The sequence below is a fragment of the Chinchilla lanigera genome, unplaced genomic scaffold (genome assembly GCF_000276665.1).
Source record: "Chinchilla lanigera isolate Chin_1 unplaced genomic scaffold, ChiLan1.0 scaffold00021, whole genome shotgun sequence".
In the NCBI taxonomy this organism is placed as follows: domain Eukaryota; kingdom Metazoa; phylum Chordata; class Mammalia; order Rodentia; family Chinchillidae; genus Chinchilla; species Chinchilla lanigera.
In genome coordinates, this window is record NW_004955422.1 from 25,359,120 (window position 1) to 25,385,729 (window position 26,610).

General features: G+C 50.1%; 1 protein-coding gene across 7 annotated transcripts in view; it reads right to left on the reverse strand.

The window, feature by feature from the left end:
• Positions 1–26,610, reverse strand: part of Epb41l1 (erythrocyte membrane protein band 4.1-like 1) — a 118,242-nt gene that overhangs the window by 20,985 nt on the left and 70,647 nt on the right. For 3 of the 7 annotated variants that reach the window (XM_005384756.2, XM_013514216.1, XM_005384760.2), the window contains exons 7-15: positions 25,281–25,356; positions 22,433–22,651; positions 19,870–19,957; positions 19,203–19,355; positions 17,579–17,676; positions 17,150–17,325; positions 13,629–13,777; positions 12,707–12,742; positions 10,169–10,351 (exon numbers count right to left, since the gene is read on the reverse strand). In XM_005384756.2, the coding sequence (XP_005384813.1) occupies positions 10,169–10,351; positions 12,707–12,742; positions 13,629–13,777; positions 17,150–17,325; positions 17,579–17,676; positions 19,203–19,355; positions 19,870–19,957; positions 22,433–22,651; positions 25,281–25,356 (1,178 nt within the window). Of the gene's footprint in view, positions 1–580; positions 689–1,189; positions 3,182–7,411; positions 7,514–10,168; positions 10,352–12,706; positions 12,743–13,628; positions 13,778–17,149; positions 17,326–17,578; positions 17,677–19,202; positions 19,356–19,869; positions 19,958–22,432; positions 22,652–25,280; positions 25,357–26,610 lie in introns of all 7 variants that reach the window. The other 4 variants (XM_005384758.2, XM_013514215.1, XM_013514214.1 and 1 more) reach the window with 3 other exon arrangements.

Below are 26,610 nucleotides of genomic sequence, written 5' to 3' on the forward strand. Positions count from 1 at the left end.
GGAACACAGAGGAAGCCAGCATGGCTTGTCAATTCCACTGAATCTCCGTGGGAGGGATGAGCATCAGCCAGCGGGAGGAGCAGGACCGGGCCAGGCCCTCTGGGCACCAGCTTCTGGGAGTCTTGCCCTCCATGCGCCTGCCATGGGTGGGCCATGGAGAGGAGGCTCTGGTCCCATCAGTGTAATTGACAACAGCAGGTCAAGGAAATGCCTAAGGGAAACCAGCAATTCTTATCCAACATACATACCTCTCAACTGGCCTGTCGGGGATTAAACACCACACATACATTTTTGGCTGGTTCATGACATTTTTTTAAAGACCAATCTAACATACATGATATAGTTTTTAAAACTCAGCTTCAGTTCTGGAGATTCAGTATGCTTAGAGATTCACTTGCTAAACGGGCCTCCATTTAGCCAGTTTCTGGAAGTTCAAGAGGTGTGAGGAATACATTCCAGACAAGCCAGAGTTGAGCAGCCACAGGCGGGCGCTGCTAGAGCAGGTGGGGATCTAAGGAGCGATGCATTCTGGCCAGGTGAAGATGACTGGGTCATCAGGGCACAGAGGGACTGCAGAGACCTGAAGGCCCGAGGGGCTGGCGAAGCTCAGGCGCCCCCCCTTCCCAGGGGCGTTTGCTGCTAAGCTGGTGAAGTGCTGCTCTTCCCTGACCGCGTCTCCGGATTTGTTCTGGATTAGAGAAGACAGTTAGTCTTAAGGAGGCAGAAAGAAACTTGAGAGGGAGTTGGAGTGGAGGATGGAAAGCTCTGGACTGCCAGCTTCCAAAGGCAGGACCCAGGGATGGGGAAGGATGAAGATAGATCACTGGATAAGCCAAGCAAGACAGGTAGGAGGAGTCTAGCAGGTGGGAACAGCAAGGCAAAGCAAGTACTGTATCTAATTTGCTGCTGGTGGTAGAACCTTCTCAACGGGGGTTGTGCAACCCGCTGGGCACCAGGTTATAGCGAAAGCTGAGCGTCTTTGTGGCCAAGCTAACACGGACCAAGCGGATGATCCCATCCTTTAGCCTGGGCTATTCTCAGGCCCATTTAGGGAAAAGACCTCACAGGGATGGACAAGCAGCCTCAGGTTGCAGTAATGATGAGGGGCCACCGAAACATGCTTCTAAAGAGCTACTTGGCATGCGGTTAGCCCCCATGGGTAGGGGGCACGGTGGGAGCAGAGGCTCACGTGGCCAGTTACCCCAGTAGTTTCCTCCAGCGCAGTTTGGCAGCCCGAATCAGGGGACATGAGCTCCAGTTCTGGGCATCTTTCCTGGTGGGATGTGGTAGAAATGCCTTCCACAAAGTGTCTGTTAGCCTGAGGCATCATCGAGGAATCTGTAGCTTTCGGACTGGCAAAGTCCCCTGGGGGCTGGAGTTGCACGGAGCTCAGGTCTGAAAGCTTACTCCACTGTGGCTCTACCTGTCCTGGGGAGGCCTCTGAAGGTTCACTTGAAAAGGCCCTTGTTTCACCCTGACTGGCTCGGCGAACCTCAACTCCGTGGGTCTCAAATATCCGAATTTTATTGGCCACTGAGGTCTTGCTAATGTCTTCCAGGGAGCCCTCCTGGACCCCAGCCTGGAAAGAGGTTATCTCCTTTTGCTTCCCCGCAGGGAACATCCACCCCAGGGGTGTGACCCTCTCACCTTCTCCGGGGATAACTCTGGGCTTTCTGCTGACAACTGGAGGTGCCTTTCGGTCACCTCCTGTGTTAGATGACATGGCCAACCTGACTTGGTCCTTGGTCTCCAGGCTTTCTTTCGGAGGACGGACATGTTTGAGAAATACAGGAAGCTGATCTCCAAAGGGATCCCTGAGCTCTGAAGGTTCCCCTGACCTCTGAGGGAGCAGGCTTGGAGAAGTGTCGTCCAGAGCTACCAGAGCCTCTGAGTGAGCAGAGGAGGTTGGCAAGGGGGTGACCACCTCTGTGTGAAGGAGTGCTGAGGCCTTATGGTCCCCAGTCTCAGGTTCTCTGGCTTGGGTGTGATCTGCTCCCCTCTCTTTGGGCAGGAAGTTGCCTCTGTCCGCTCTGTCGGGTTTGGCTGGCTTCCTCACCTGAGGAGGGATAGTCCACAGAAGGGCACAGGCCTGGGCGTCCAGGTGTACACCCCCCACTCCATTAGGGAAGCGGTTCCTTCTTCTTGTTGGGGGACTCTTCTCAGCCTTTTCCATTAAATCTCCACTCTCATGGGCCTCTTCCTCTTCGGCTGAACTGGCTGTTGTGTGAATAAACTGTCCTTCCACCTCTGACTGGGCTTCTTTCAAGTCCTCAGCAAATATCTGCTCTGGGGAAGCTTCCTGCAGGTCACCCGGTCTTCCATGGCTCCTGAGAGACCTGGGCCCTTCCTCTGAGGAAATCTCATGGGCTTCATCCTTGTTCCTGCCAAAGGCTGCAGCAGAGCCCATCTGCTCTGAGGAATTCAGCTCCAAGCTGTCTAGGAGCTCCAACTCCCGCCTGGTCTCACTTCCAGGAGGGGCATCCAGGTGCTCTTCTCTCTTTTCCACGGGTGGAAGAAGGACTTGGTCTTCAGAATCTTTTCCCTCATAATTTAGATGGAAGCTCCTCTCTACAAAGGAGGTATCAGTCTCATCACTTGAGTCAGCTCTGGCCTCGGCATGGACTGGATCCAATAGAAATGACTGGAGCTCAGCTTTGTCTGAGCCTGGAGAGGAAATGTCCATCTCTGCTGGCCTGGTCCCTGGAGGAATGGGTCTTCCACAAGTCTGCAGCTGCTGCAGCCCCTTCCTCAGTTCTACCTGGTCATCCAGCTGACCATCGGAGACGTGGCAGTTCCTGATGAGTGCCTCACTGGTACCCATCCTGAGCTCAAGGCCCTCAAGCAGCTTATCTGCCAATGTGCAGCCCGCAGCCGGGGCAGCCCCGGCTGAGTCTCCCCCGACGCAGGGGCCTTCCTTCCACACCGACTCAAAGTCTTCTGGACTTGCGATCATTTTCCCTTTCTGCTGAGTGTTTGCTCTTCTGGTCCCCACCATTTCTTCAGTGGCCACTTCAACTTTGAACTTGTCCACCAGAATGTCTACCTTGGAGAGTCTGCCATCAGCAAGGATATCGGCAAGGACTGCCTCATTTTCTTCCTGCTGTGTGGTGGCCACCATTAGGAAACTGAGTTCTTCTGGCCTAGTGTACTCTCTTTCTATAAAAACCCAATGCTCCGAGCCCTGTGTTTCAATTGGAGCAAGAAGAGTTAATATAAAATAGCATGCACCTAAGGGCGGGCCACATTTCCCTGGGTAAGAAGGGACCAACCTACCACCACTGCACAGTGGGATGGCGTGTCCCCAGGGCTGGCCAGGGGGAGAGGCGTGATGGTATCAGCCATACTCATCAAGGCTATTCTTCCCATTAAGGCCCCCCAAATTGACAAGCCTTCTCAACTACTGTCCCCAGGTTGATAAAAAGGGATGGGCTCTCATATCCTACCCACACTAACAGTGAGGAAAGGGAGATCCATGGATGGGCCAGGACTCTTCCTCTTTTAATAAAATAATTGCCACTGTCAGGAGGAAAGCACTTACATGACCGGGAATCTTTGAATGCTAGAACTGAAAGAGCACTGAAGACATCATCCCATCTTATCTGGAAAAGGCCTGGAAGAGGCCAATGACTTGGCCACGATCGCTACTGGCTGGTGGCAGCGTTAGGAAGAGAATGCCTGATTTCTGATGCCTGAGATCTTTGCTAACTTATTTCACAACCTTGGAACACATGGGCGCCGACTGTGAACTAATGTCAAGCCAAGCCAAGGGGGAGAACTGAGTGGAGTCCCATAGGCCACAGCCTGGACTCTGACCTTTCTATAAGAGCTTCTGAAGCCGGGCATGGTGGTACACACCTGTAATCCCAGCACTTGGGAGGCTGAGGCAGGAGGATCATTGTGAGTTTGAGACCAAGGCCAGCCTGCACTGCATACTGAGACCCTGTCTCAAAAAAGACCAAAAAAAAAAAAAAAAAAAAAAAAAAAAAAAAAAAAAAAAAAAAAAAAAAAAAAAAAGAGCTTCTAGGCAGGAAACAAATTACTAATAGCAAAGATAACAAATAGCCAGGTTAGCATCAGTTAATGTAATAGCTTACAGGGCTTGAACACTGTGGGGTTCAATCCAAAGGAAACAAATACCAAAGCCCACCCTTGGAGAAATCTAACAAAACTTACGGAGTACAAGTGGACTAACCGGAACACACTATAGAAGGAAAAGACCTAAGGACCCAAGAATGAGTAGGGGCCCAACAGTGGCAAGAAGGTACCAGAGAGTGGCAGTGTCAAACTGTCTACAGAATGTTGTCCTCTACCCCAGCTCTTCCAACAGTGCTTGGGAGGGGATGACGGACTTCTAGAATCAAAAAAGCAGGAAGGCCAGTGGGTTTTTAATCTCTTCTTGGGCCACCACATACTTTTTTCCCAAAAATCTCAATGGAAGTGCATCTAAGATACTGAGAAGCCCTGGGGACACTGAGGGCCTGGGCTGCCCCAGTGCCCTGAGAATCTCCTTCTTTTAAAATACTGCTTTGAGTTGAGTCCCTCAGGAAACAGACATGCAAATCACCTCCCCTGACAAGGCCCAGCAGAGGTACAGCATTTTGCCCAAGGTCACAGAGTGAGCCAGGGATGAAGACAAGGCAGGCCTGGAACCCAGTCCCTGACTCCAAGCTCTGTGAAGTGTATCCACCTATGTGGTGAGAGGTGCCAAAAAGGGTCCCAGTAACAGGAGGGCGAAGGTCTATGTGACCTTCAGGCTGTGTCCCAGTGAGGTGGCTGTCAACCCCACAAGAGCTGGAGGATTTCAATGATTGAGGGAATACTGTAAACCATTTCCCTTTGTTCCATTTTAGTAAATCACATCTGCATGATAAGCAGGGAACCAGATCTCATTAGGAGGATCAACAGGAAACAGAAAAAGGAAGAAGAAGGTCCCGACAAAGTCTGGCACAAGTTTCTGAGATTTCTGTTTCAGACGGGTAGACCCTCAGCAGCACCACAGCACTTGACCCACCAGAGGAAGGTGCTGTGAGAGCTTACGGGAGCCAGGGCCCTTCCCCTTGCGGGGCAGAATCCTTCACCTGTTTCCATTTCAGCTCTTACTAACACCATCAGCTGCCAATGAGGGCCAAAGCTGCTCAACAAGACCCCTTCTGGAACATTCCTCCCCCAGTTCTGATTAGTAACCAGGTTAGATAAGCAACAGTGTGTGGGGTGGGAGCTGGCATAGAATGAAGAGAAAAATTCTGCAGGCAGAAAAAGGGAAACACGTGGTAATAATGATTACTAGGTACTACACACCGCCAGCCCTTCATCTAAGTTATTAAATTTAATCCGATTGGCAACCCGTGATGCAGACATTGTTATCCTCATTTCTGGAGGAGAAACTGAGGCATCCAGACAGGCGGGTGACTTGCACAAGATCAGAGTGAATAGTGTGGGGAAGGAGTTCCACTTCTAATATGTAGAAGCGAGTGTGCAGGAGGCTGAAGAAGAAAAAAGACTGAACGAAGAAGAGACAGAAACTTCTCCGGGGCCAAGGCACTGGTGGAGCCACACTCTGCCCCCTTCACAAGGTGGAACAATGTTAGGGTACTGAGCAGGGACTCTCAGTCCCTTGTTCGGAGCAACCCCTGCCATCTGCTTGGGGTTCATCAGCCCTGGGCTTGGAGCAGGAGCTGGGAAGCCAGTTTGGTTCCCACATAAGACACAGACAGAAGAAACTCCAACCAGGCAGCTCTGCTGACACCGGAGCTCGCATCATATTTTGGGCCTCGCTCTTCACCAAAAGGAGGGTGTCCAGGAGGAAAGCACCTTAGAAATCACGTCCTGGGACAGTCGCTGGGTGGGCTGCGAGTGCTGGGGGAAGAGGAGGTATTCAGTCCTCTGAGGGTGGCCCGGGGGAGGCTGCAGAGCAAATCCAAGGGCACCAGAGGGCAGAAGGAGGCTGACAGGCTGCTGATGCCAAAGGGCAGATTTTTCAGCTAATACAGAAAACTTCCTAACTGATGACTGAAAACAAAACTTTTTTGTTTTGGGAGAGAAAGGCTTTTTTGAGGGAGAGAAAGTCTTTTTCAAGCCGCCATCAGGACAGGGAGCGCTCCCCCTGTGGACAAGGCTGATACACAGCTGGCAGGATGCTGAGGAGGGTACAGGAAGGCTCCTCTCCCGGGAAGAGCTCCTGCCTTAGTTCTGGGGCATCTCTGGGCTACAGGCCCTCACTAGTCATTGACCTTGGGCTGCTGTTGATTCCTATTCTACTGTCCCTGACAGAGTGCTGGTAATTTTAGTTTTATTTTCAGGGAAAGCTGTGGTTTATATTTTACCACATCTGTGGCTGACTAGTATCTTTCTTATACTTGCAACACATCTGTAGCAGCTACAGAAATTTTCTCTGTAAAGGCAAAAATGTATATGACCTTTCCCACATACTATGCCAACAGAGACTAGGAGACAAAACCTTCCCCAGCTACCGGACGTGGTGGCACATGCCTGTAATCCTAGCACTCAGGAGGCTGAGGCAGGAGGATCACCAAGAGTTCAAAGCAAGCCTGGGCTATACAGTGAGTTTAAGACCAGCCTGAACTGCACAGAGAGACCCTGTCTCAAAAAAAAGAAAGAAAGAAAAAAAACCTTCCCCAGCCGATCAGTACTTTCCAACCCTGACAGTCTATGAAATCCCAGTGGACAAGGAAGATGTGGCTCCTGCTGCTGGTGCCTGCTAGTGCAGATTGCATACCCTCATCCACAGCAAGTTCCAAGAACCCTCAACCTGCCGTTGTCCTGGTCCCAGAAGCATGCCCTCCTCACTTATAATGCGTGCCCGACCAATACTTCTACAAACCCAAGGATACTCCTAGGAGAAAGATGCCCCATTTTGCCTGCCTGAATATCCTGACAGACCCAACAGAGGAGTTTGGAGAGTGGGAGGCAGAGGCTGCAGGGAAGGCCACACTCTAACCAGCCATTGCTAGATCTTATCCAGGCTTCTGAACAGAGATAAGACCTAGGGCAGGAAGCATTTAGGGGCCATGATCCCTAATCCCTAACTGAGAGGTCAGAGCCTGCCTCCAGGGTCCCCTACCTCACCAAGGCCCGAGAGATGATACCTGCCATCCCTCTGAAGCTGGAGGTGACTCAGCTATTCTGTCTTTCCAGGACTGTTGTAGTCCTGGCCCTCCCGATAAGCAGTGGATGAGGGAGAAAGGCTGCCCCTTTATGCTCCCCTGGGATGAGGACACTTGCTGGTTATGGCACGGGAACAGATGGGCCAGCCTGCTCCCCTCTGCAAGGCAGAGTCTGGTCCATTCTCCTCACCCCAGAGAAAGGCTTTTTCGAGACCCCAAAGGATAGGTAGATCAGGGCAGGCAAAAGGCCCTGGGTGGAAGGGGCAGAGGAAAGTGAAGACAGTAACCTCAGGTGATGCTGCGAGGCTTTTCTGAGTGAACACTTCCAAGCCTGCGGCTGTTCCAGGTACCAAGTCCTGCTGGGAGGCGTCCTGGGTCCTCTGGGACTGCTGGGGAAGCCCAGGGCCAAAGGAAAAGGAGAGAGGGAGGAAGCAAAGGAGAGACAGACAGGAAGAGAGGGAGAGAAAGCAGGAGAGAGATATACACCGAGTCCATAAACAACCCAGCTTTATAAGTCCCACACCCTTAGGGCTGACACATTTGGTCAGAAAGGAGCCACTCTGTGGGGCAAGAGAAAGAGGTCATCCCTTCTGAGCCACCTACGGGAGGGACAGAAGCCCAAGTGGGCTGTGAGCAGTACTGTGGCCTCCAGCCTACGCCTCATGGCTGCCCTCTAACACTCTGGGATTTTTCGAATCACACCATTTGGACTCTGATTCCAAGTCTGACCTGTCTATCACTGACTGAGATTATACTTCAATCCTGCAGTTGGGGCTACAGTACCTCTTTAAATGTTAGCTTTAAAATTAAAACATGGCGTTGGCAAATGGGAACAGTTCAAGTTCCTACTGTTTTCCTCTTGCCCTAGGCAGGGCCCAATAAGCTCCGAGGAGGGTACTAGGAGTTCTGGATCATATGGCCTTGAAGGATCCAGCGCACAACCCAGATTTGGATCAGGGACTTTGATCACTTTCAGCAATGGCTCCATGGCTGCCCCAGCACCTCCTTGTTGATAAGATGCTTCCATCTTTATCGTTTCAGCCTTCCCATGGGGTGGAAGTTTTGTCCCCTTTAGATGGACCAGGCACTGAGGCTCAGAAAGGTGAGATTACTCACCTGGGGACCCCGTCAAGTCCTTGTCTATGGCTCCTCACTATCTCCCAAGTCTTCAAGAGCCCCCAAATGCCAAGGAAGTCTGTAAACCAATTTATAAATGGTCCATCACTCCAAGGGGGGGCGCTCTGGACTGTAACTCTTTCCAGCAGTGGAGACTATATTTCTCCAGACCGTGCTGGTGGTGGCACAGACGACCTTTGAGCAAAACCCATCTTCTAGCAGTTCCGACCATCACCAGCAGGTGGGGCACACCCCCACGCCAGGCTGCTCTGAGATCCCAGGGCTCCAGACTCCAGCTCAACAATGCTCATCTTTCCTTCCTCTGTTGGAGTCTGAGCCTTTCCACCGGCTCTGCATCTCTCCTCACCCCAGCCAGGCCATGACCTAGCGCACCTTGGAACTGGCTAGAGGTCCCTCTGGCCAATTTTCTCTCTAGGAAAAGAGGTGGAGGAAGAGGGAATGCTATTTCCTGGTTCACTAAACCAGCCAGAGGCCCAGTCTAGTGTCTTGGTTGTGCCAGGAACCACAGAAGCCTTCAGTAGATGTAGAATTTCTAGGACACCAGCCTTAAAGGCCCCCAGAGCATCCATCATTTGGTGACTCAGCAGCCTGAGAATCCCAGGAGCCTCTCTGAGCTTCCGCCTCACTAGGCAAAGCCCTCTGTTATCTAGTGGGCTCAGACCACGGCTAGCACTAATTCAATCAAATCCTCTTTGAATTAGATTATGGCTGCACCATCAGCTTTCAGAGCACTACAGTGCAGCACGTACGACTGACTCTTCACCTGGTCTTCACGTTTGGTCTTGCTCCAAGGCAGCTGTGATTTAATGGCAAATAGGGTGATCTGGGACACAAGAAAAGTGGCTTGTGGTCCCTCTATTACCTAGGATGGCAACAGAAGAGGTTTTCTTCTTTCTAGGTCTCTGTGTTCCTATTTGTAAAAGGAAGACCTTGAACCAAGAAAGCCCCAGGTCCTTTTCTATAAAGGACTCTCCAAATGACATAATAAGTAACACATATTCGACACCAAGATATCACAGTGGTCCCCCTCCATATGTATCTTTCGATCCTCACGACGTCCCTGTGAACATCCCCACCAAGCAGGGCCTCCAGAGAGGTTAGGTGAGTAACAAGCCTAGAGCCATCCAGGCGGAAGGCAAGAAAGCCAAGAATTCAAACCCAGGCAGCGTAAGTCTACACCACAGGGGGATCTGAGAGCAGTGAGCAGCGGCTCTAGAGAGAAAATGCTTTTGTATAAACCGGGGTAAATACTGCTGAGATTTAGTAAGTGCTAAAATTAAGAGTTTGGGATTATAAACACAGGAATTTCCCAAATCTTCATCTCTTTTTCAACTGAGAAAACACCACACCTTTTCTACTCTGAAAGGCGGGGCATGTGGGGTCCTTTTCTGAAGCCTCAGGAGCAAGCCTGTTCCTCTGGGTCCCCCTCCCTCTAGTAGACTCAAGAGGCTACTTCCTGGAGGGACCTTGACCCCACTGTTTCCACAACAGACACAAAAAGGTGTGGTTACTGGGTAGAACTATGAGGGTTCTCGAAGTTTAGTACGAGAGGGAATCAATCACCTAACGCACTTGTTCCAGCACTGTACCATCAAAAGCTCACTAAGTAGGTCTGAGTCAGGGCCCTGGAATCTGCATTTCTAATACCGTAAGTACCTCTTTCCCATTATATTCTGACTGGTGGGAGGGGACTACACCAAACTACCATGAATTTTAGTGTTTTCCATGCTTCAGAGTGGTGCCCAGGACACAGAATTCCAAGATTTAGTGGATTTGTCTCCCTTACCAACCCTGAAGGCAGCAACGGGGAAGCAGAAGGGTGTGGAGGCTGAGTGTAAGACACTATGCAGCAACCCTAGTGCTTCTGTGCCCAAGGTCCCTGCTGAGGACTTCGGGGTGAGACCTACCTCGCTGGCTTTCTCAGGGGTTCCCTTGGGAGAAGGTGAGGCAGGCGAGGAGGGCAGCCTGCGCTCCCGCTCCCAGTCCCGATCCCGGTGGATCAGCTTGCTGTTGGGCTCCTTCAGGGTCCTCTTGAGCTCATTGATGCTGGCCTGATGCTTCAGCAGGACGTCCTCTGGCTTGTCCAAGAACTAGGGGTGGACGAAGAGGACAACGGTGTTAGGTGAACAGCTCGGGGTGGGCAAAGCAGGATGCAGGGATGGTGGCAGCAGTTGCACTGGGATTCACCTCGCTGACACTGTCCTTCCTCGTAACAGCCCCAGGAGCCAAGAGGGCCAAGGACCATCAGCCTCAGTAGGACACTGACCAAAGGACCCTTGGAATGACAGAGAGGACACTCCAGTCAAATCACCTTCTCTTCTCCCCTGCCTGACTCCCTGACTTCAGAACACCCAACTCAACCCAAGTCCTTCAGGTCTAGGTGACATTCCCTTGGGTGCTGGCAGCCCAGCTGTAGTCAGATTTCAGGGCGAAGTCCCTCTGGTTATAACCAGAGCAACAGCAGGCAAGGTCTGTCAGAGTGAGAACTCCTTGATCCTGTTTATTGGGCTGCTGCAGTGTACTCAGTGGCCTCCAAGATTCCTCCTGGACCCTGGTTCCTACCTCTGGCCAAGACATGGACCCCTGCACTTAGTGATGTCCAGTCTAGGCCCCTCTGAGTCCAACATGTGCAATTCCCTAGGCCCTAGGGAAGCCTACAGTGATGATATGCCTACAGTGACAACCAGGGCCACCTAGAAAAATGGGTGCTGCTCCCTTACCCAGGACCAGGGGCCAGGATGAAACTGTGCAGCCTTCTATGCTATGACCCATAACCTTCCCCACCTCCAGGATCCTTCAGATGCCTCTGGGTACTGACTTGCCAAGAGCAGATGGAGTGAGATATGGCCCACACAGAGCCTAGAATGCTACAAGGTGTACAGGAAGATTAGAGACCAGGAAAGAGAAGGATGAGTGCCAGGGTTGGGCACAAGAACTGAGCCAGGTACAGCTGGAGCCATGAGCCCCACCCCCCATTAAACTTCTGGGTCTGGGCTCACGCCAGTGCAGCATGATGGAGTAATCTGCCTAGGTCCAATGAGGCCAGCCGCAGTGACCTGCCAAAGCTGTTTATCTGCCTGCTTCTGGGACACAGGTGGTGGGCTGGCAGCCCGGGGACCTTATCTGCAAGCCTAAGGACTCATGGTAAGCCCATTAAGGGCACAAAATGGACAAGCTCAGCTTATTAAAGCCAGATAAGGTAGCTCTGGGAAGACCACCTGGAAGGTAAGCTTGCCCTTGAACAAAGCTAGAATCTTCTGCTGGGCTTATCTTTAGCATCCAAGGATCCACTGTGATTGACTCCTAAGCTCCTTCTAGAAAGAAACTGATCCTACCAAGGCTTCAGACATCTGCTTTGTACCTCCAGCCTCCCTCCTTTCCAGGGATGAGCTGCCTATAGGACAATGTCTGTCTGAGAAGTCAAATCTGCCGGAGTTTGTACACAGGATAGGTTTGAGGTGAATATTCAAGGGGCCCAACCTGAGATGGTCCCTTGCTGGCCCGCTGGCTCCCTAAAGCTGTAGCCTACTGTGCTCCCAAAAGCTTCAGGAAGCAGAATCCCTGAGGGTTCTGGGCCTTGGAGAAATCTGTCTGAATGCCTTGCTGTATGGACAGGGCCCCGGGGTTTGAAGAAACCTTCCTAAGACCCTCAAAGACCTTAGCTACAGGCTAGCCCTTGGCTCTTTCTCTCAGCAGCCCAAGGATAAAGCCCTTCTCTTGCACTTAAAGTTCCAACGAAGGCTGCAGTTTGTAAACAGGAAGAAGTGGTGAGCACAGAGGAACCAGTGGAGGGAAGCAGCAAATGGGAAGAGGAGGAGACCAGAGATGAGGATTCTGAGGGAGGCAGCAGTGTCCACCCGGAAGGGAGTGGAACCAGAGTGTGAGCAGATGAAGATGTGCTCCAAGGGCTCCTCCCTCCCCGCCCCAGCCCCCCACTCCCACATCTGGTGGCCACAAGACACAAAAGAAGATTTGAGTGAGGACACACGTGAGATGGAGGCGTGACCAAACAGTGCTGTGGGGGAGATGAGTCTAAGGAAGGATCAGAGGGGGAGGTGGGAGGACAGGAGCAACAGGGAAGCGCAGAATGGCCTGGCAGAGCCAGTGGACACAGGAGGGGTGTTCAGCAGGTGAGAAGCAAGCATGGAGTATGAGTCATTCTGGAGAGGCAGAGGGTGAGGGTGGATGGAGGGTGGTAGGTGACAGGAGGGAGGAGCGATGGCTGGCTGGCGGTGGAGTCTGAGAAGGGAGCTGGAGAGATGATCTTAATGGGGGTTAAGGATGACTGGGGAGGGGGACGGTGAGGAGGAGGGCGGCGGGGGCGGGCAGAGATGAAGCTAAAGATGCGATGGTGCTGGGAATATAAGCTGATAAACTGTAAGATGGTGACAAATGAGCTGGGGGTCTGAATGGCTGGGTAGGGAGAGACAAGTCCCATGCAGTACCTCCTGCTTGTGTCTTGGCGTGGTTTCCTGCTCCGGCTAGCGGGATGTGGCAGAGGGAAAGGAACCAGCAGAGTCAGTAGAGCAAACGGATTGAGACACCGCGGCTGGCCTGGTGCAGCAAGGCAGCCCAGCACGCTCCACCCAGCCAGGAAGTGCAGGCCAGGGAAGCTGCTGGGCCACCCGGAGGCAGTGGGATAGCTGGAAGAAGGCACAGGGTGGGAAGCAGGGACTGTCCCGGAAAGGCACAGGAGGGGCGGGAGGGCTGGAGGCTAAGTGGGCAGAGCCTCCCTTAGGTGGACAGCATGAGTGGCTCTGAGGCGTCCTGCTCCTGGCTGCAGTGGGTGTGTGTTCCGGGGCCTGTGCCCACACAGCAGAACTGCATGGTGGAAATAAAGCTGCTTTACAACTCTACCAGGAGGAAGCCATGCCTGACCCAAGTGTGCCCCTGTTCTTGCATGTCTGTGTGCACAAAGGTAAGGGTGAGGGCATATATATGTCTGAGAGTGAGTGCATGTGAAGCTGAGGCTGCACGCTCCTGCAGGAGCATTCCCTGGGTGCGGTGTGTGCGTGCATCAAGTGCAGAAGCAGGAAGGAGACACCTGCACCTCACTCTATGAGGCCCCTCCAGGCATTGGACCATATCTGGGGAGGAGGGGGTGATGCGGAGCCAGATCATGGAAAAAGGGCAGAGGAGGAGGGACCCACAGGAGGCCTAGAGGGGACAAGCAGCCACTGGAAAGGCGGGGCAAAAGGAAGAGCTCACCCTTATCCCCACCCCTGGATATCCAGGTGCTGTGTACCACCCAAGGGCAAGGCCCTGTCCATGAGCCACCATGTAGCAAGGGCGTGTGAAGGCCAAGACCGAGCTTAGATCTCAGATCAGCTTCCCAATCTCTAGGGTAGAAGAAACCTAGATGCCTACCTTTAGTTCCTTGATCTTGGTGGGGGTCCTGATCTCTCCCTCCTCAGCCTCTGAACGCCGCCCTCCAGATTCAGCATCCTCCTCCGTCTTGTCACCATCAGGCCCTGCGTCGTGGTTCTCACTGACCGAGGCTGGGCGGGAAAACTCTGCTAAAGTAGGCAGAGACAGCCAGGTGACCATGTGAGACGTCTCCTCCAGCATGGACAGGAAGCTAGCCCAGCTGCTGCCCAACCTCACCTGCAGTGCAGCCAACTGTTCCATACCCCAACCCCTTGACTGCCCCCAGTCACATGGCTGCGGAGTGGCAGAGCCGCCTCCCAGCCCACAGACTCCTATTTTTTACAGCACTAGAGTCTGGGTTCAATCTCAAATCCTTTTTGGCTGTGTGACCTTGAGTAAATTATATAATCCCTCTGGGTCTCAGTTTCTTCACCCATAACCGTAGATACTTTATTTTATTTTTGGTACCGGAAATCGAACTCAGGACTTTGTACTTGCCAGGCAGGCACTGTGCTGCTGAGCTATATCCCTGGCCCAATAGTATTTACTTTAGATAGTTGAGGTGAGAAATAAATAAACTAGCACATACTAACATTTAGGAGAGTGTCCAGCACACAGTGAGCCTTCCATCAACACTGGCCCATAAATGTTGCTATTTATTTATTTATTTATTTACTTATTTTTTTTTGTCTTTTTGAGAAAGGGTTTTTCACTATGTGATTCAGGCTGGCCTTGAACTCACTTTGTAGCCCTGGCTGGCCTTAAACTCACAGCAATCCTCCTGCCTCAGCCAAGTACTAGGATTATAGGTATGAGCCACCACACCCTGCTAATATTGTCACTTTAGTTGTGGTTGTAGACCATGCACCTGATTATTACTTAGCAATACACAGATATGGTGAGATTAGCTTTTACTAATGAAAGCTAATTCCTAAAGATTATATATTGTTATGATTTAGATCTATAATGTTCCCTAAAAGTCTCAAGTTCAGAATTGGGGCCTAGGGCCAGGGATATAGCTCAGCAGCACAAGCACCTGCCTGGCAAGCGCGAGGTTCCAAGTTCAATTCTCAGTACAAAAAAAAAAACTCAGTTCCAGAATTTGGGCCTGGTTGGAGGGGGTGAGACACTGGAGGAATAACCTGTAAGGCTACAGTCTTGTCTCTGGTTCTTCCCTTTGCTCTCTGCTTCTTCTTCTTTTTTGGTGGGGGGCACTGTCCCACTAAGCTATATTCCCAGCATGCTCTCTGCTTCTTGGCCACCACAAAGTGAGTAGCTTTCCTCTGCTATACCCTCCCACCACACTGTTTTTACTTTGGAGCCAACCAACCATGGGCTGACTTCACTAGAAATTATGAGCCAAAAATAAATCTCTTCTCCTTTAAATTCAGATATTCTCCAAGTGATGGGAAAGCTGACTAATAAAGAAAATTGGTACCAGGAGTGGGGATGTTACTGTGACTCCACCTGACTATGTAATATAGGAGCCTTTGGAAGTGGTTTGTGGGAAGAATTTGAAAAGGTTTGGAGATGCTGCCTAGAGAAGCCCTAAAATGCTATAAGATGTGTTTAATGGGTGATTTTCGCTGGAGCTCAAAAGACCAGAGAATGCTGACAGGGATGCCGACAGTAAAGGCCAGAATTATGAGGTTTCAGATGGAAATGAGGACTATATTGGAAACTCAACTAGAGGTCATGCATGTTTCATTCTGGCAAAGAATCTGTCTTCATTTTGCCCCGATTCTAAGACTTTGTATAAGACTCAATTTAAAGGTGGCAGACTAATTAATCTTGTGGGAGAAATTTCAAGGCAGTCCAATGTTCAGACCATGACATGGGTACTGATAGCTGCTTTTAGCCAGATTTATAGTGAGAATTAGGAGCAAAAAGCAGCAAAGCCAACTCTTAGAGATGGAATAAATGCATTTCGTATAGTGACATGGTCATGAACCTCTTGGGGGCCAGAGAGGAATGTTATAGTTTGGATCTAACTTGGCCTTGTTGGAAGAGGGTCACTGGACATAATCTGGAAGTATATATTCTTGCCCACAGCTCCTCTCTTTTGCTCTCTACTTCCTGGTTAACATGAAGTGAGTAGCTTTCCCCCACCAGGCCTTTCTGCCATGCTGTTTTACCTTGGAGCCAGCTGACCATGGACTGAATGCACTGGAAACTTGAGCCAAAACAAATCTCTCTTTCTTTAAATTATGAGTGTCAGGTACTTCGTACCAGCAATGGGAAAGTCACTAATACATAATCTAAGGATTTTTCAAGAAAATCCTTACAATAACATCTTTTTTGTTCACTGACACTCCAAAATACTCTTCTGAATAGAAAAGGGATAGAGTTATAGACTTCACACCAGTTACTTGGGCATAACCCAACTATGCCCTTGAGTCTTGATTAAAAAAAAAAAAAAAAGCTGGGTCAGGTGTGGTGGCACATGCCTGTAATCCCAGCACTTGGGAGGCTAAGGCAGGACAATCGTTGTGAATTTGAGACCAGCCTGGGCTACAAAGTAAGCTCAAGGCCAGCCTGAACTGCATGGCAAGACTCTGTATCAAAAAGACAAAACAACAAAAAAATAAAATAAAAAAGCTGGAAAACATTGAGTTAAAATAACCAGAGCACAAATTATTACCCTTGGGATTGGTCTAAATTAAAAAGAATGATAATCCTTTCTATGTACATATATTCACTTTGCAAATACAGTACTAATTTGCCCACATTATCTCCCTTGATTCACACAATTCTCTGTGCTGATCGTTGGGAATGGAAACTACTCTTCCCATTTTAAAAATTTATTTATTTATTTATTTATTTATTTATTTATTTATTTGTGGTGGTGGTGGTGGTGTTGGTACCAAGGATTGAATCCAGGGCCTTGCACCTGCTATACCACTGAGCTATATCCCCTCCCCTCATTTTAGAAGGCTAAATTGAGACCTCAGGGGAAAATCGCCCTGACTTTCAGTGGCTCAGAACAAGAAGCTCTTCTTCCTGGATTAAAAGTCCAGGCTTCTGCTCCTCCTTACACGAGCTCCACCAGCTCTGGGCTAACCTCTGCTGCCCCCCAAACCTGGTCATCATTTGGTCCTTGGCTGAGGAATGGAACTGAAGTGGAGGGATGCAGGCATAGCCCAGATCCTCCTTCCTTTTGCATAAACCACAGTACTCCATTCTCCCGATAAGATGTCAATCTGTGCACCGCCAAGCTTCTTGGACTGGGGGCCCAGAAAACTCTCTGGCTGAACCTGGGACCCTGCGAGGTCACAGCTCAGGGAAGTCACGGGATGTTCCAAAGGCAACAGTGTCACATGCCAAATGGGAGTGCGTTATAGGCTGGGGTGAACCCATCAGAGCTGCCCAGATGCAAAAGTGCCCATGGGCTGCTGCGCCTGGTGTAAATTAACTTGCGATATATCCGCCATTATCACTGTCCATTCTGCAGAACCTAGCATGCACACTTCCCATTCTCCCTCTAAATACCACTCTTCCCCCACCTCCTGTTTGGGCCTTACCTCCATCAAGGCTGCGAGACATGGTGTACCGTTTGCTGGAGGAACGCTCAAAGAAGGGTGCAGGCCGGTCAATGAGAGCACTGGCCTGGCGTGTCTGGGCCTGGGTTCTTCCACTATACCGGAACTTGGAGCCCATCACCAGGAAACCCTTGGGTGGAGGCTCAGGGGACACCAGCCTGCAGTGGAGGAACGGAGGTGAGGAAGGAGAATGAGACCTGCATTGCAAGGCCGCAGAGTAGACCGACCAGGTCTTTTGTCCCATTGCCCCATCAACTATGACACCTCAGAGGGGTGCAGAAAGTAGAATACTCAGAGAAGCGGGTGTGTGTAGGGGGAGGGAGGTCCTGGAGTCTCCCTAACCCCTCTTGCTACTCCCCTGCACACTCACAGCCTCTGCTCACCCATTACCCCAGCCCAGGTTTGGCTCACCGGAAGAACGTGTGGTGTTCGATGCAGACCTTCCACAGCCTCTTGGCTGACCGGTGGTTTGGAAGCTTAAAGCCAATCGTGCTCTCAAACTGCTCATACTGGAAAACCAAGAAGCAGGGTTAGAGGCAGGGCCAGGACCACTCTTGCCTATCCTTTCCAAACCTCTTCTCAGGCACCTCTGCCTTTGGCCTATTCACTCCTGTCATCAACAAGGTGAGTTAAGCCCTTCCTCTGGGACAGGTTCACTGCTAAACACTAGAGACACCACAGAAGATGCTGGGGTGAAGCTCCCAGATAATAAATAGGGACACGAGCTAACTGCAGGTACTGGGAAGCACTGTGGGGCAGAATAAAGGCAGATGTGTGATGTGTGAGAGAACAAGAGGGCAGGTGAGGAGTGAGGGGCTGTCCTAGAAAAGGCAGAGGGGTTGCTCTAAGGTGAACTTCGAGCTAAGCTCTGAAGGATGGGAAAGTGCTATAGTTTAGCTCTTACTGACCCCAAAGGTCCATAAGTGAAAGGGTTTGTCTCCTGCATGGCATTATTGGGAGGTGGCGTAAACCTTTACGAAGTGGATGCTAGTAACAGGTTGTAGGTCATTGGGGCCTTAAAGGGGATTTTGGGAAGTTGGTATCTTCTTCCCTCTTTTTTCATATCCTGGCCATGAGGTAAACAGTTTGTTCCCCCTCCTGTTCCTGCCATGATGTGCTGCCTTGCCACAGACCCAAAGCAATGGGGCAATCAGACATGGACTAAAACTCCAAAACTGAGGCAAAAAAAAACTATTTCTAAATTGATTTTTTTTTTAGTAACAGAGAGCTGACTAGCATAGGAAGGAGCCATCCATGTGAAACAATGGGGAAAAGACCTTTAGGTAGAGGAAACATCACATGCAAAGGATTCAAGGTAGGAAAGAGCTTGACTTATTCAAGGATAGCAGAGAAGGCCACAGGGGCAAGCAGGGAGGTGAGAGGGGCAGGTGGCTATCAGAGCTGGACCCCAGGACAAGAGTGAAAGAGAGCTCCCAAAAGGTTTAGGCAAAGAGTATGGGCATGGTGGGGTGAGAAGTCAGCAGAATCTGGCTTACGGGAACAGAGGCAGGGAGGCCAGTGCGAGGGACTGTACAGAGACACAAGTGAGAGACGGGGCTTCTGGTGGCTGGTGCAGTGGAAAGGACGGACAGGTGTATCACGGTTACTCTAGTGGTGGAACCAAATGGCCTCTGTGATGGGGGAGATGTAGAGGCTGAAGGAGGACAGGTGTGGACACATGTTTGCATGTGTGTGTGGTCACAGGCCTGTGTATAACTCAGTATGTGTAGATGCTGAAGTACTACATGAAAGCAAACACCTGTACAAGACATATGTTCTCTTAAATGTCTAAAGTGAACACACAGTTATCCTATGCGTGTTCCCGTGTGTGTGTGTGCCTGCCCACATATGCCCAGGGCATGAGGTCTACGCAGAAAGCCACAGAAGAGGGAAGGTGCTCTCCGTCTTCCAGACCCCATCCACATTCCTGGATAAGAAGAGCCCAGGCCACCTGCCAGGGTCTGCTGTCACCCATCAACCCCAGGGAGGAACAGGGAAGAACAGGGAGGAACGGGGGCTCCCAAGGCAAGCTCACCTCCCCGGGCCGGATCTTGATATAGAAGTTACTCCTCTTGTATGAGATCTTGAGAATCTTGGGCCAAGCGAAACGGTTGATTCTCAGCCGGTCCCGGTAGATGAGCAGGCCATTGGCACAAACACCTAGCATGATGTCAATGCCCTCAGAGTCCTGCACAAGAAGGGACCACAGAATGGGAGACCTGGGATCCACACATGAAGCACCCTGAGCACCCTGAGCTCTGGTAGAAATGAGCCCTCAGGAGCATCAGGAGAGCCTCTTTACTGCAGCCCCCTCACCAACTCACTCATTCAGTCACTGACTCACTGCTCACTGGCTCTGTCATCTGCTCTGTCAATCAATCAATCACGGAGTATTTAGGAACACACTCAGTGCCAATCCATATGATACGTGCCAGGGATACAGCCACAAATTAAGGCCTGTGTCTTTCATTCATTTGCTCTCAATTGTATGGTAACACAAACAAGTTCATAAGGAAAGAACAAGGAACAAATGATAAAAATCATAAGAAATAAAAGGTTATGAACTTTGAGGAGTGAGAAATGAGAACAGAAAAAGTTCCAGGTTGGAGGCAACACAAGGTCTGGCACACCAAGCCTCTGCAGGAGCCTGACAGTACACCGGGGCACACCTGCGTGCAAGGGGGCCTGGGGCAGGGCGGTACCTTGGCATGGTGCAGATCGACTCCATACATGGAGAGCTTCTTGGCGTTCTCCAGGAAGTGGATCTCTGCTTCCCCCGGAGTCATGCCCCTGAGGGAAAGAAAGTGACCACCAGCAGTCATGCAAAGGCTGGGCCGGGGCTGCTTACTGAAGGTGGCTGTGACCAGAAGCCCTGCTTCTTGGAAGGTGGGTGGCTGAGCCGCTTCTCAGTCCCTCCTCTCTGCCCTCAGGGCAGGATGTTGAGGCTGCCCCAAGCCCACTTCAACCTAGCCAATCCCATTTCCGTAGAGCTCAGGTCTACTTCCTTCTAGAATGCAGACAAGAGCTGGGCTAAGTCAGGACTTCTGCCTCATTTGCCACTGAGTTGAGTGTGAACTATAAATCCTGCTCCTCCATGACTGTGAATCCATTGCTGAAGACATCATTCATTATAATCACCCAAGGCCTCCTAAATTATTACCACATAAGACATTTTGCTCAGAATTTAGTATCAGAAGCCATTTAATCTCCCCTGAGGAGCAGGTGCAAAGTCTCCTTTCTCAAAAGAGGAGTTACGTAATTGATCAAGATTCTTTCTTTGCTTTGGCTGTCAGGAAACTCAGACTACATTTTATACTTAGTCACAGCAAGCATTTATTGAATACTATGTGTGTGCTGGCTGCTGTTGCAGGCACTTCACAAAAATCAGCTCACTGAATCCTCATCACAGGTAGGTATCACGGTTATTCCCACCTTACCAATGAGGAAGCTGGCGCGGAGAGGTTGAATAACTTGCTCAAGGGCACACTTGCTATTAATAAACAGGCAGGATTCGACCACACATAATGTGGTTCCAAAATCTATGCTTCTAACTATTTCATTACATCTGTCTCTTATATCCTCTGGGCCCGCTTTCCTGGGCTCTGTCTGCCTCTGAGCTGGTGTGTGAGAAACCTGTGTAAAACTCTAGATGCCAACATGCTTTAAGTCCAAAGAGCTGCAGAGACATCCATTAGCATTTCTGCAACCCATATTGATCTGAATGTCTTTCTCTGAATTATTATGGATCTTGTGAATCCCCAAGGAACCTTGCTATCTAGGACAAAGATGACAGATAGATGGCGGGCAGGCTGCCCTATTCCTATGCCCAGGTGGCTACAACTGAACACTTGTATCCAACTTATCACGATACCACTGCAGTCAGTACTAACTAAGTAGAGTGGGTATGTGAGTCAGAGAGAGGCTTTTCCCCAAATACATGATCTCTCCACATCTGGCTCTCGCCCTCCTCCCCAGGTGCAGCCCACAGCACACAATCCTGCTTGTTCCCTCCATGGTAATGAGATGGCATCACCATAGCCATCCCTGCAGGCACAGCACTTTCCCTTTTATAATGCACTTGCACATCATTTATCACATTGGGTTCCCATAACAACCTCGAACTTGGAGCCTAAAGCATTTTCAACTTAAAATGGCCATAGAGATCATTTTGATCCAGGGGTAACTCCCAGGGCATAGTATCCCTGGCAGATCAGACATTTGGAAATAGGAGTGGAGAGGAGCAATTTTGATTATGACAAGAACAGAGTGATGTTACAGATATTTAATGCCAGGAATGCTAAACATCTAGCTCAATGAATTCTCCTGTCCCAAATGCCAGTAGTTGAGAAACACTGATCATCTAAGTCCAAGCATTTACAGGTGAAAGATGAGAAGTTAAAGAAGTTAAATAACCAGCCCACACTCATACATCCAGTTTATTATCGTCTAACTCATGGAACAAGGTTCTTTCCACCATTTGTTACCTAACCAACCACTCAGTTCGCAGATAGCAACCCTACGCAACAACATGCGTGTGTCTTTAACATGTGTCACGTGGCCCTCTCAACAACCTGATAGGTTTACTAGTGCCACGCTGAACAGATGAGCACTCCAAGGCACAGGGAAATGATACAATGTGCCAAGTTCCCCTAGTTAGAAAGTGACAGAGCCAGATGGCAAAACCAAGCAGGCTGGCATTTGAGACCAAACTTCTGAACTTTATGCCAAAATCCAGACATTGGTTTACTTACCTAGAGACATAGAGTAGTTATTATTATCTCTGCAATAATAATTTTATAATAGCTATTATTATCTCCAAGTGGCAGGTAAAGAAATTGATTCTCAAGGGCCAAGGTCAGGGAATTATAACACCTACCCAGTGGTGGCAAACCTATGGCACGCACGTTGTCTGTTTTTCTTTTAAAGCAAAAGAAGTTAATGGATGGGTTTCCTAAACTACAACATCAGTAGTCAGGCTTCATTGTTGACACCTGCGATAAAAAAGTGGGCTTTGGGTTTCAGTTTGGCCCCTCATCTCTAAAAGGCTCACCTACACTGAACCGAAGCTTAAGGAACTGAAGTCTGGGGAGGGCATTTGAGGACATGCAGCTAGTCACTGTCACTCCTGTCTGCCAGAAGATTTCCTCTCCGACAAACCTCCATTCGGGGCAGAGCCAGGTGGCCTACGTATACCACAGCATCCAGGGGCCTGGGACCTGCAGGGCTGCAAGAGTCTCTGGGTAGCTGGCTACCAAGCCCTCTCACCTGTATGTCTTGTGCAGCTCCATGATCCTCTCCTCTAGCTCCCGGGTCTGGTTCGGGGCAAAGCGGAGCTCAGTGACATAGTTGCCCACATGCTCCTCGGCATCATAGTCGCCAAGCTCAGCCTGCACAGCATAGGAGCCCAGCAGGGCGTGCGTGACGAAGGAGCAGGGCAGCCGGCCCGTGATGATGTCTGCTCGCAGCTGCAGGCACAGGTAGTACCTGGAGACAGGAGAGAGAAGCCGTGGGCTCAAGTCCAATGGAAACAAACAGATCACCACACAGCTCAGCAGAAATGGATGCCCCAAGACACTGGCATTTCACAGGGTGGTAATGTGGTTGTACCCTATGAGATGGCTTCGAGGCACTTCAAACGACTTTCAGCATTTTTGTTTATTTCTGAATTTGAGAGCTTTTTCCTACTATGACAGTATTTATAATTTCTAATTCATTTTCAAGTTCAACAGAATGACTTTGCTGGTTTAGCCCTTTAAAATACATATCATGTGGTTTTAGTTATGTAATGAATACGTTCTTATATGGGAAAAAATGCAAACTTCAGAGGTGACTCTAAATTCCTCTTATGCTCATTCTCATTCCTAATCCCTTTCCAAGGTCATCAGTTATCCATGTGGTATTCTAGACATTTCCCCTTGTGGAGACACAAAGATGCATGTGGTTTGATTGATGAGTGTTTTTAAAGCATAAATGGCATTGAAGCCTACATTTGATTCTACAGCTTGATTTGTCACACCCAAGAATGTGCCTCAGAGCCATTCCCGTGTCTGCACACACCACCCCACCTCATTCATTTTAACTTCTGCGCCTTCCTCCACATCCCAGATGGACCTGCCTGCCAATGCTTTCCCAGAACTTTTTACTGTGCCTCCAGCTCTAAGTGAATTGTCTAAAACAGTGAATTGTCTAAAACAACAACAACAACAAACAACAAATTGATTTAGAGAAACATTTCCAAACACCAGGCCAGGATTTTTTATAACTCATATGCACACTTGGATGATTTTACAGTTTTTAGAACCATTTAAAACCATTTTGTTATTGCTTTTCTGGTTATTATGGGGTGTTTGTTTCTTGAGACAGGGTCTCGCTGTGTAGTTCAGGCTGGCCTTGAACTCATTATGTAGCCTAAGCTGGCCTTGAACTCAGGATGATCCTCCTGCCTCAGCCTCAGGAGTGCGGGATTACAGGTGCGCACCACCACAGCTGGCTCTTTCCCTTAAGTGAGTTTTTTAGTACAATTTTGAGTGCTCTGTGACATTATTTCACAGTCAGAACTGAAACCCTAGTGACAAAGGGAGGGGGAGAGAAGGAGAAGGGACATAAAAAGAATGAAGATGCTCTATACATGTGCCAGCTCCCCATAATAAATGTCATCACTAGGTACTGCAAACATGTACCAGCAAAAGTAAAAATTTAAAAAAGAACTGAAATCCTAGCAAAAGTACATACAGCCTCAGTGTGTGCTCAGGGACAAGCTCAAACACCATAAGCATTGGGTACGGGCCTGTGGCATTTTGTTCAAAAGTCTAAAATTTCAGAAATCACTGCCAAATGCTCTGACCAATCCTTCATTTCAATCAATTTGTCATTTTGACCAGTTTATTTTGGGCCTAACTATTTTTGACTAAATCAGCTGCTCCTGCCACCCCACCTCCTGGGGCCATCTGTGCTGGGCATAGTTAACTTCCCTCCTGGTGTCCCCACGAGCCCAGTGCCCAGCGTCTGGCACAAAATGGGAAGGCACCGGTGGGCAACACCACAGGGATGGGAACTGAATTGGCCTAAAGCTCAGAACTGGCTGCTGTCACTTTGGCCTGGAGCTGACCTCAGGGCTCTAAGTAGGGCTAAGGCCAAGGCCTGGGGCCTGATTATTCCAGGAATATCTGTCTTATCTCAAAGCCAGAGTTTGCATCTTGAGCTTGGTCTGCTGCTCGGCACACATTCAGCAGGCATTAAGAGACTCAATGGAAAGGAAGGGGCGTCATAGCACCCTTCCCACTGCAGGAGAACTCTAAAGCCATGTCTTATGGTTGGGGTATGGGGCCCATCACCTGGATGGGTACCCCCCATACCCTCAAATGAGGCCATCTGTTTGAAAGGGGCTTAGCTAAAGAGAAAGGCCTCATTCTGCTTTGGTTTCCAGAGGCAGGATGAACAGAGGACGGTCCCACCCTCAGGTGTTTTGCACTCCCTTTTGATCTGCAAGCCAGCTATCTATTGCTCCTGAGGCACAGAGGCCTGTACAAGTAATCCCCGCTTGCCCAGCAGTCCAGGCTTGCTACCAGTCCAGGCTTGCTGCGGGGGAGGGGCCTCATGGCCTCTTTGACCTCCACACCCCTCACACACACCTAGATGCTGGATCAAACGCACACATGCAAAGAACTGCCAGTTCCCTCCTTATCCCCAACATTGAAAAACACTGGTTCACCCAGAACATTAGCCGTCACTGTCTTGGGTTTGGTTTCCACCCAGGGATGGCGCACATTGATTTTAAAAGTTTACAGTCATTGTCAGTATTTAAAATTTTCAGGGTTTGCTCTTAAATCTCTAGCTTCACCTCAACAATCAAGCCCAATCCCCACAGGCAGTGATTACCTACAGCTGTCCTCTTCAACTCACCATGGGCTCACAGCCCCAGGACACCTCCCTCTCTGAGGTCAAGGGTCATCTTCCATTGGCCACATTTGACCCTGTTTCTCTCACATTATCTGCTTCCTTTGCCAGTGTCCTGGGCTCACCAGACCTCTGCACATACAGCCCCATGTCTCCCAGGCCAGGTACCCACACCCAGTCCCCCAGGGCATCACACTCAGCCTCTCTCAGCGCTCACCTTGTGATATCCTCTGTCAGCTGGGCTGGGTCAGGGGGGTAGAACTTGACTGTGAAGGCAAAATTCCAGGGGCTGCCTGAGAGGAGAAGACCAGGGGAGATCAGAGAAGCCCCACCATCCTGGTGGGTGGCCCAAATGCACCAGGCTATAGGCAACTTTTCAAAGTCTTCTCCTATTTCAGATCTACACACAATCTAGTCGGGAAGCCTGGACGGTTTTTACCACTTGACAGATGCAGAAACTGACGGTCAGATCAGGAGACCTGGGAGCTGGCAGTGGGGAGGAAAGTGGAAGGAGACAAAGCTAAAGCTGTGCTCCAAGTGCGCACGCTGTGAAGCACTTCAGAACATCGCTCCCCTGGACCTCACACCACGCTGTAAGGGGTCCTGTGAGCAGCCCCACCTTGCAGATGGGGACACTGAGGCAGGCTGAGGCAGTAAGACCGCCAGCTTCAGGCACATTATGGCAAGTTAGATGAAGATTCTGAGAGGCGAGGTCACTCTCCAGGCATCACTCCGTAGCTGGTGGCAGAGAACAGGTATCCAAACTGCGGTTCTCTGACCCCAGGGCCCAAGCCCCTGACTGCAAGAACTCTATGGAAAAAAGAACCTCAAGGGGACACAATTCGTGCCTCAGGGATGATAACAGTGCTGGCAAATAATAAAATGATAATAATAATAAAACAATAATAGCTGGTGCACAGGGTGTACGGTGAGCAGACACAGTTGTAAATGTCACACACAGAGCAACTCCTTTAACCCACACCTCAGTCCTGAAGTTAAGCATTTTCATTACTCCATTTTATAGGTGAGGAAATTGAGGCACATAACAGTTAAACAGCACAAGAAGTAACGTGGACTCCAGTCCAGCAGTCTGGCCCTGTGTCTGTCACACTGCCTCAGGGAAGCTGAAAGAAAACAGCCCCTGAGCTGGGTGCTCGGTGTTGGGTGCTGGCCACACTCTTATCATTTAATGTTACTCCCAACGCATGAGACAAGAATGACTCGTCTGCTTGCCAGGCAGAAACAAGGCCCAGAGGACTACTCCAGGTGTCCTGGCTGACAGGAGGCTCGGAAGGAGATACACACAAGTCTGAAGCCCAGGCTTCAGGCTCACGCAGCTACCTTCAGAAGGCTGAAAGGCTGCCACAGCCAACAGAAAGGAGAAAAAACTGTTCTCTGTGGTCCCCAAGGGCAGGGCCAGGATGAATGGCTGGGAGTTACAGGGCAGGGACAGAGGCTGGGGCTCTCCTGGAGGGGATAGTTGTAGTTTAAGGTGCTACAAGGAGCAACTGTCCACGCGACTGGGCCGTGCTGGCTGCAGCCATGTG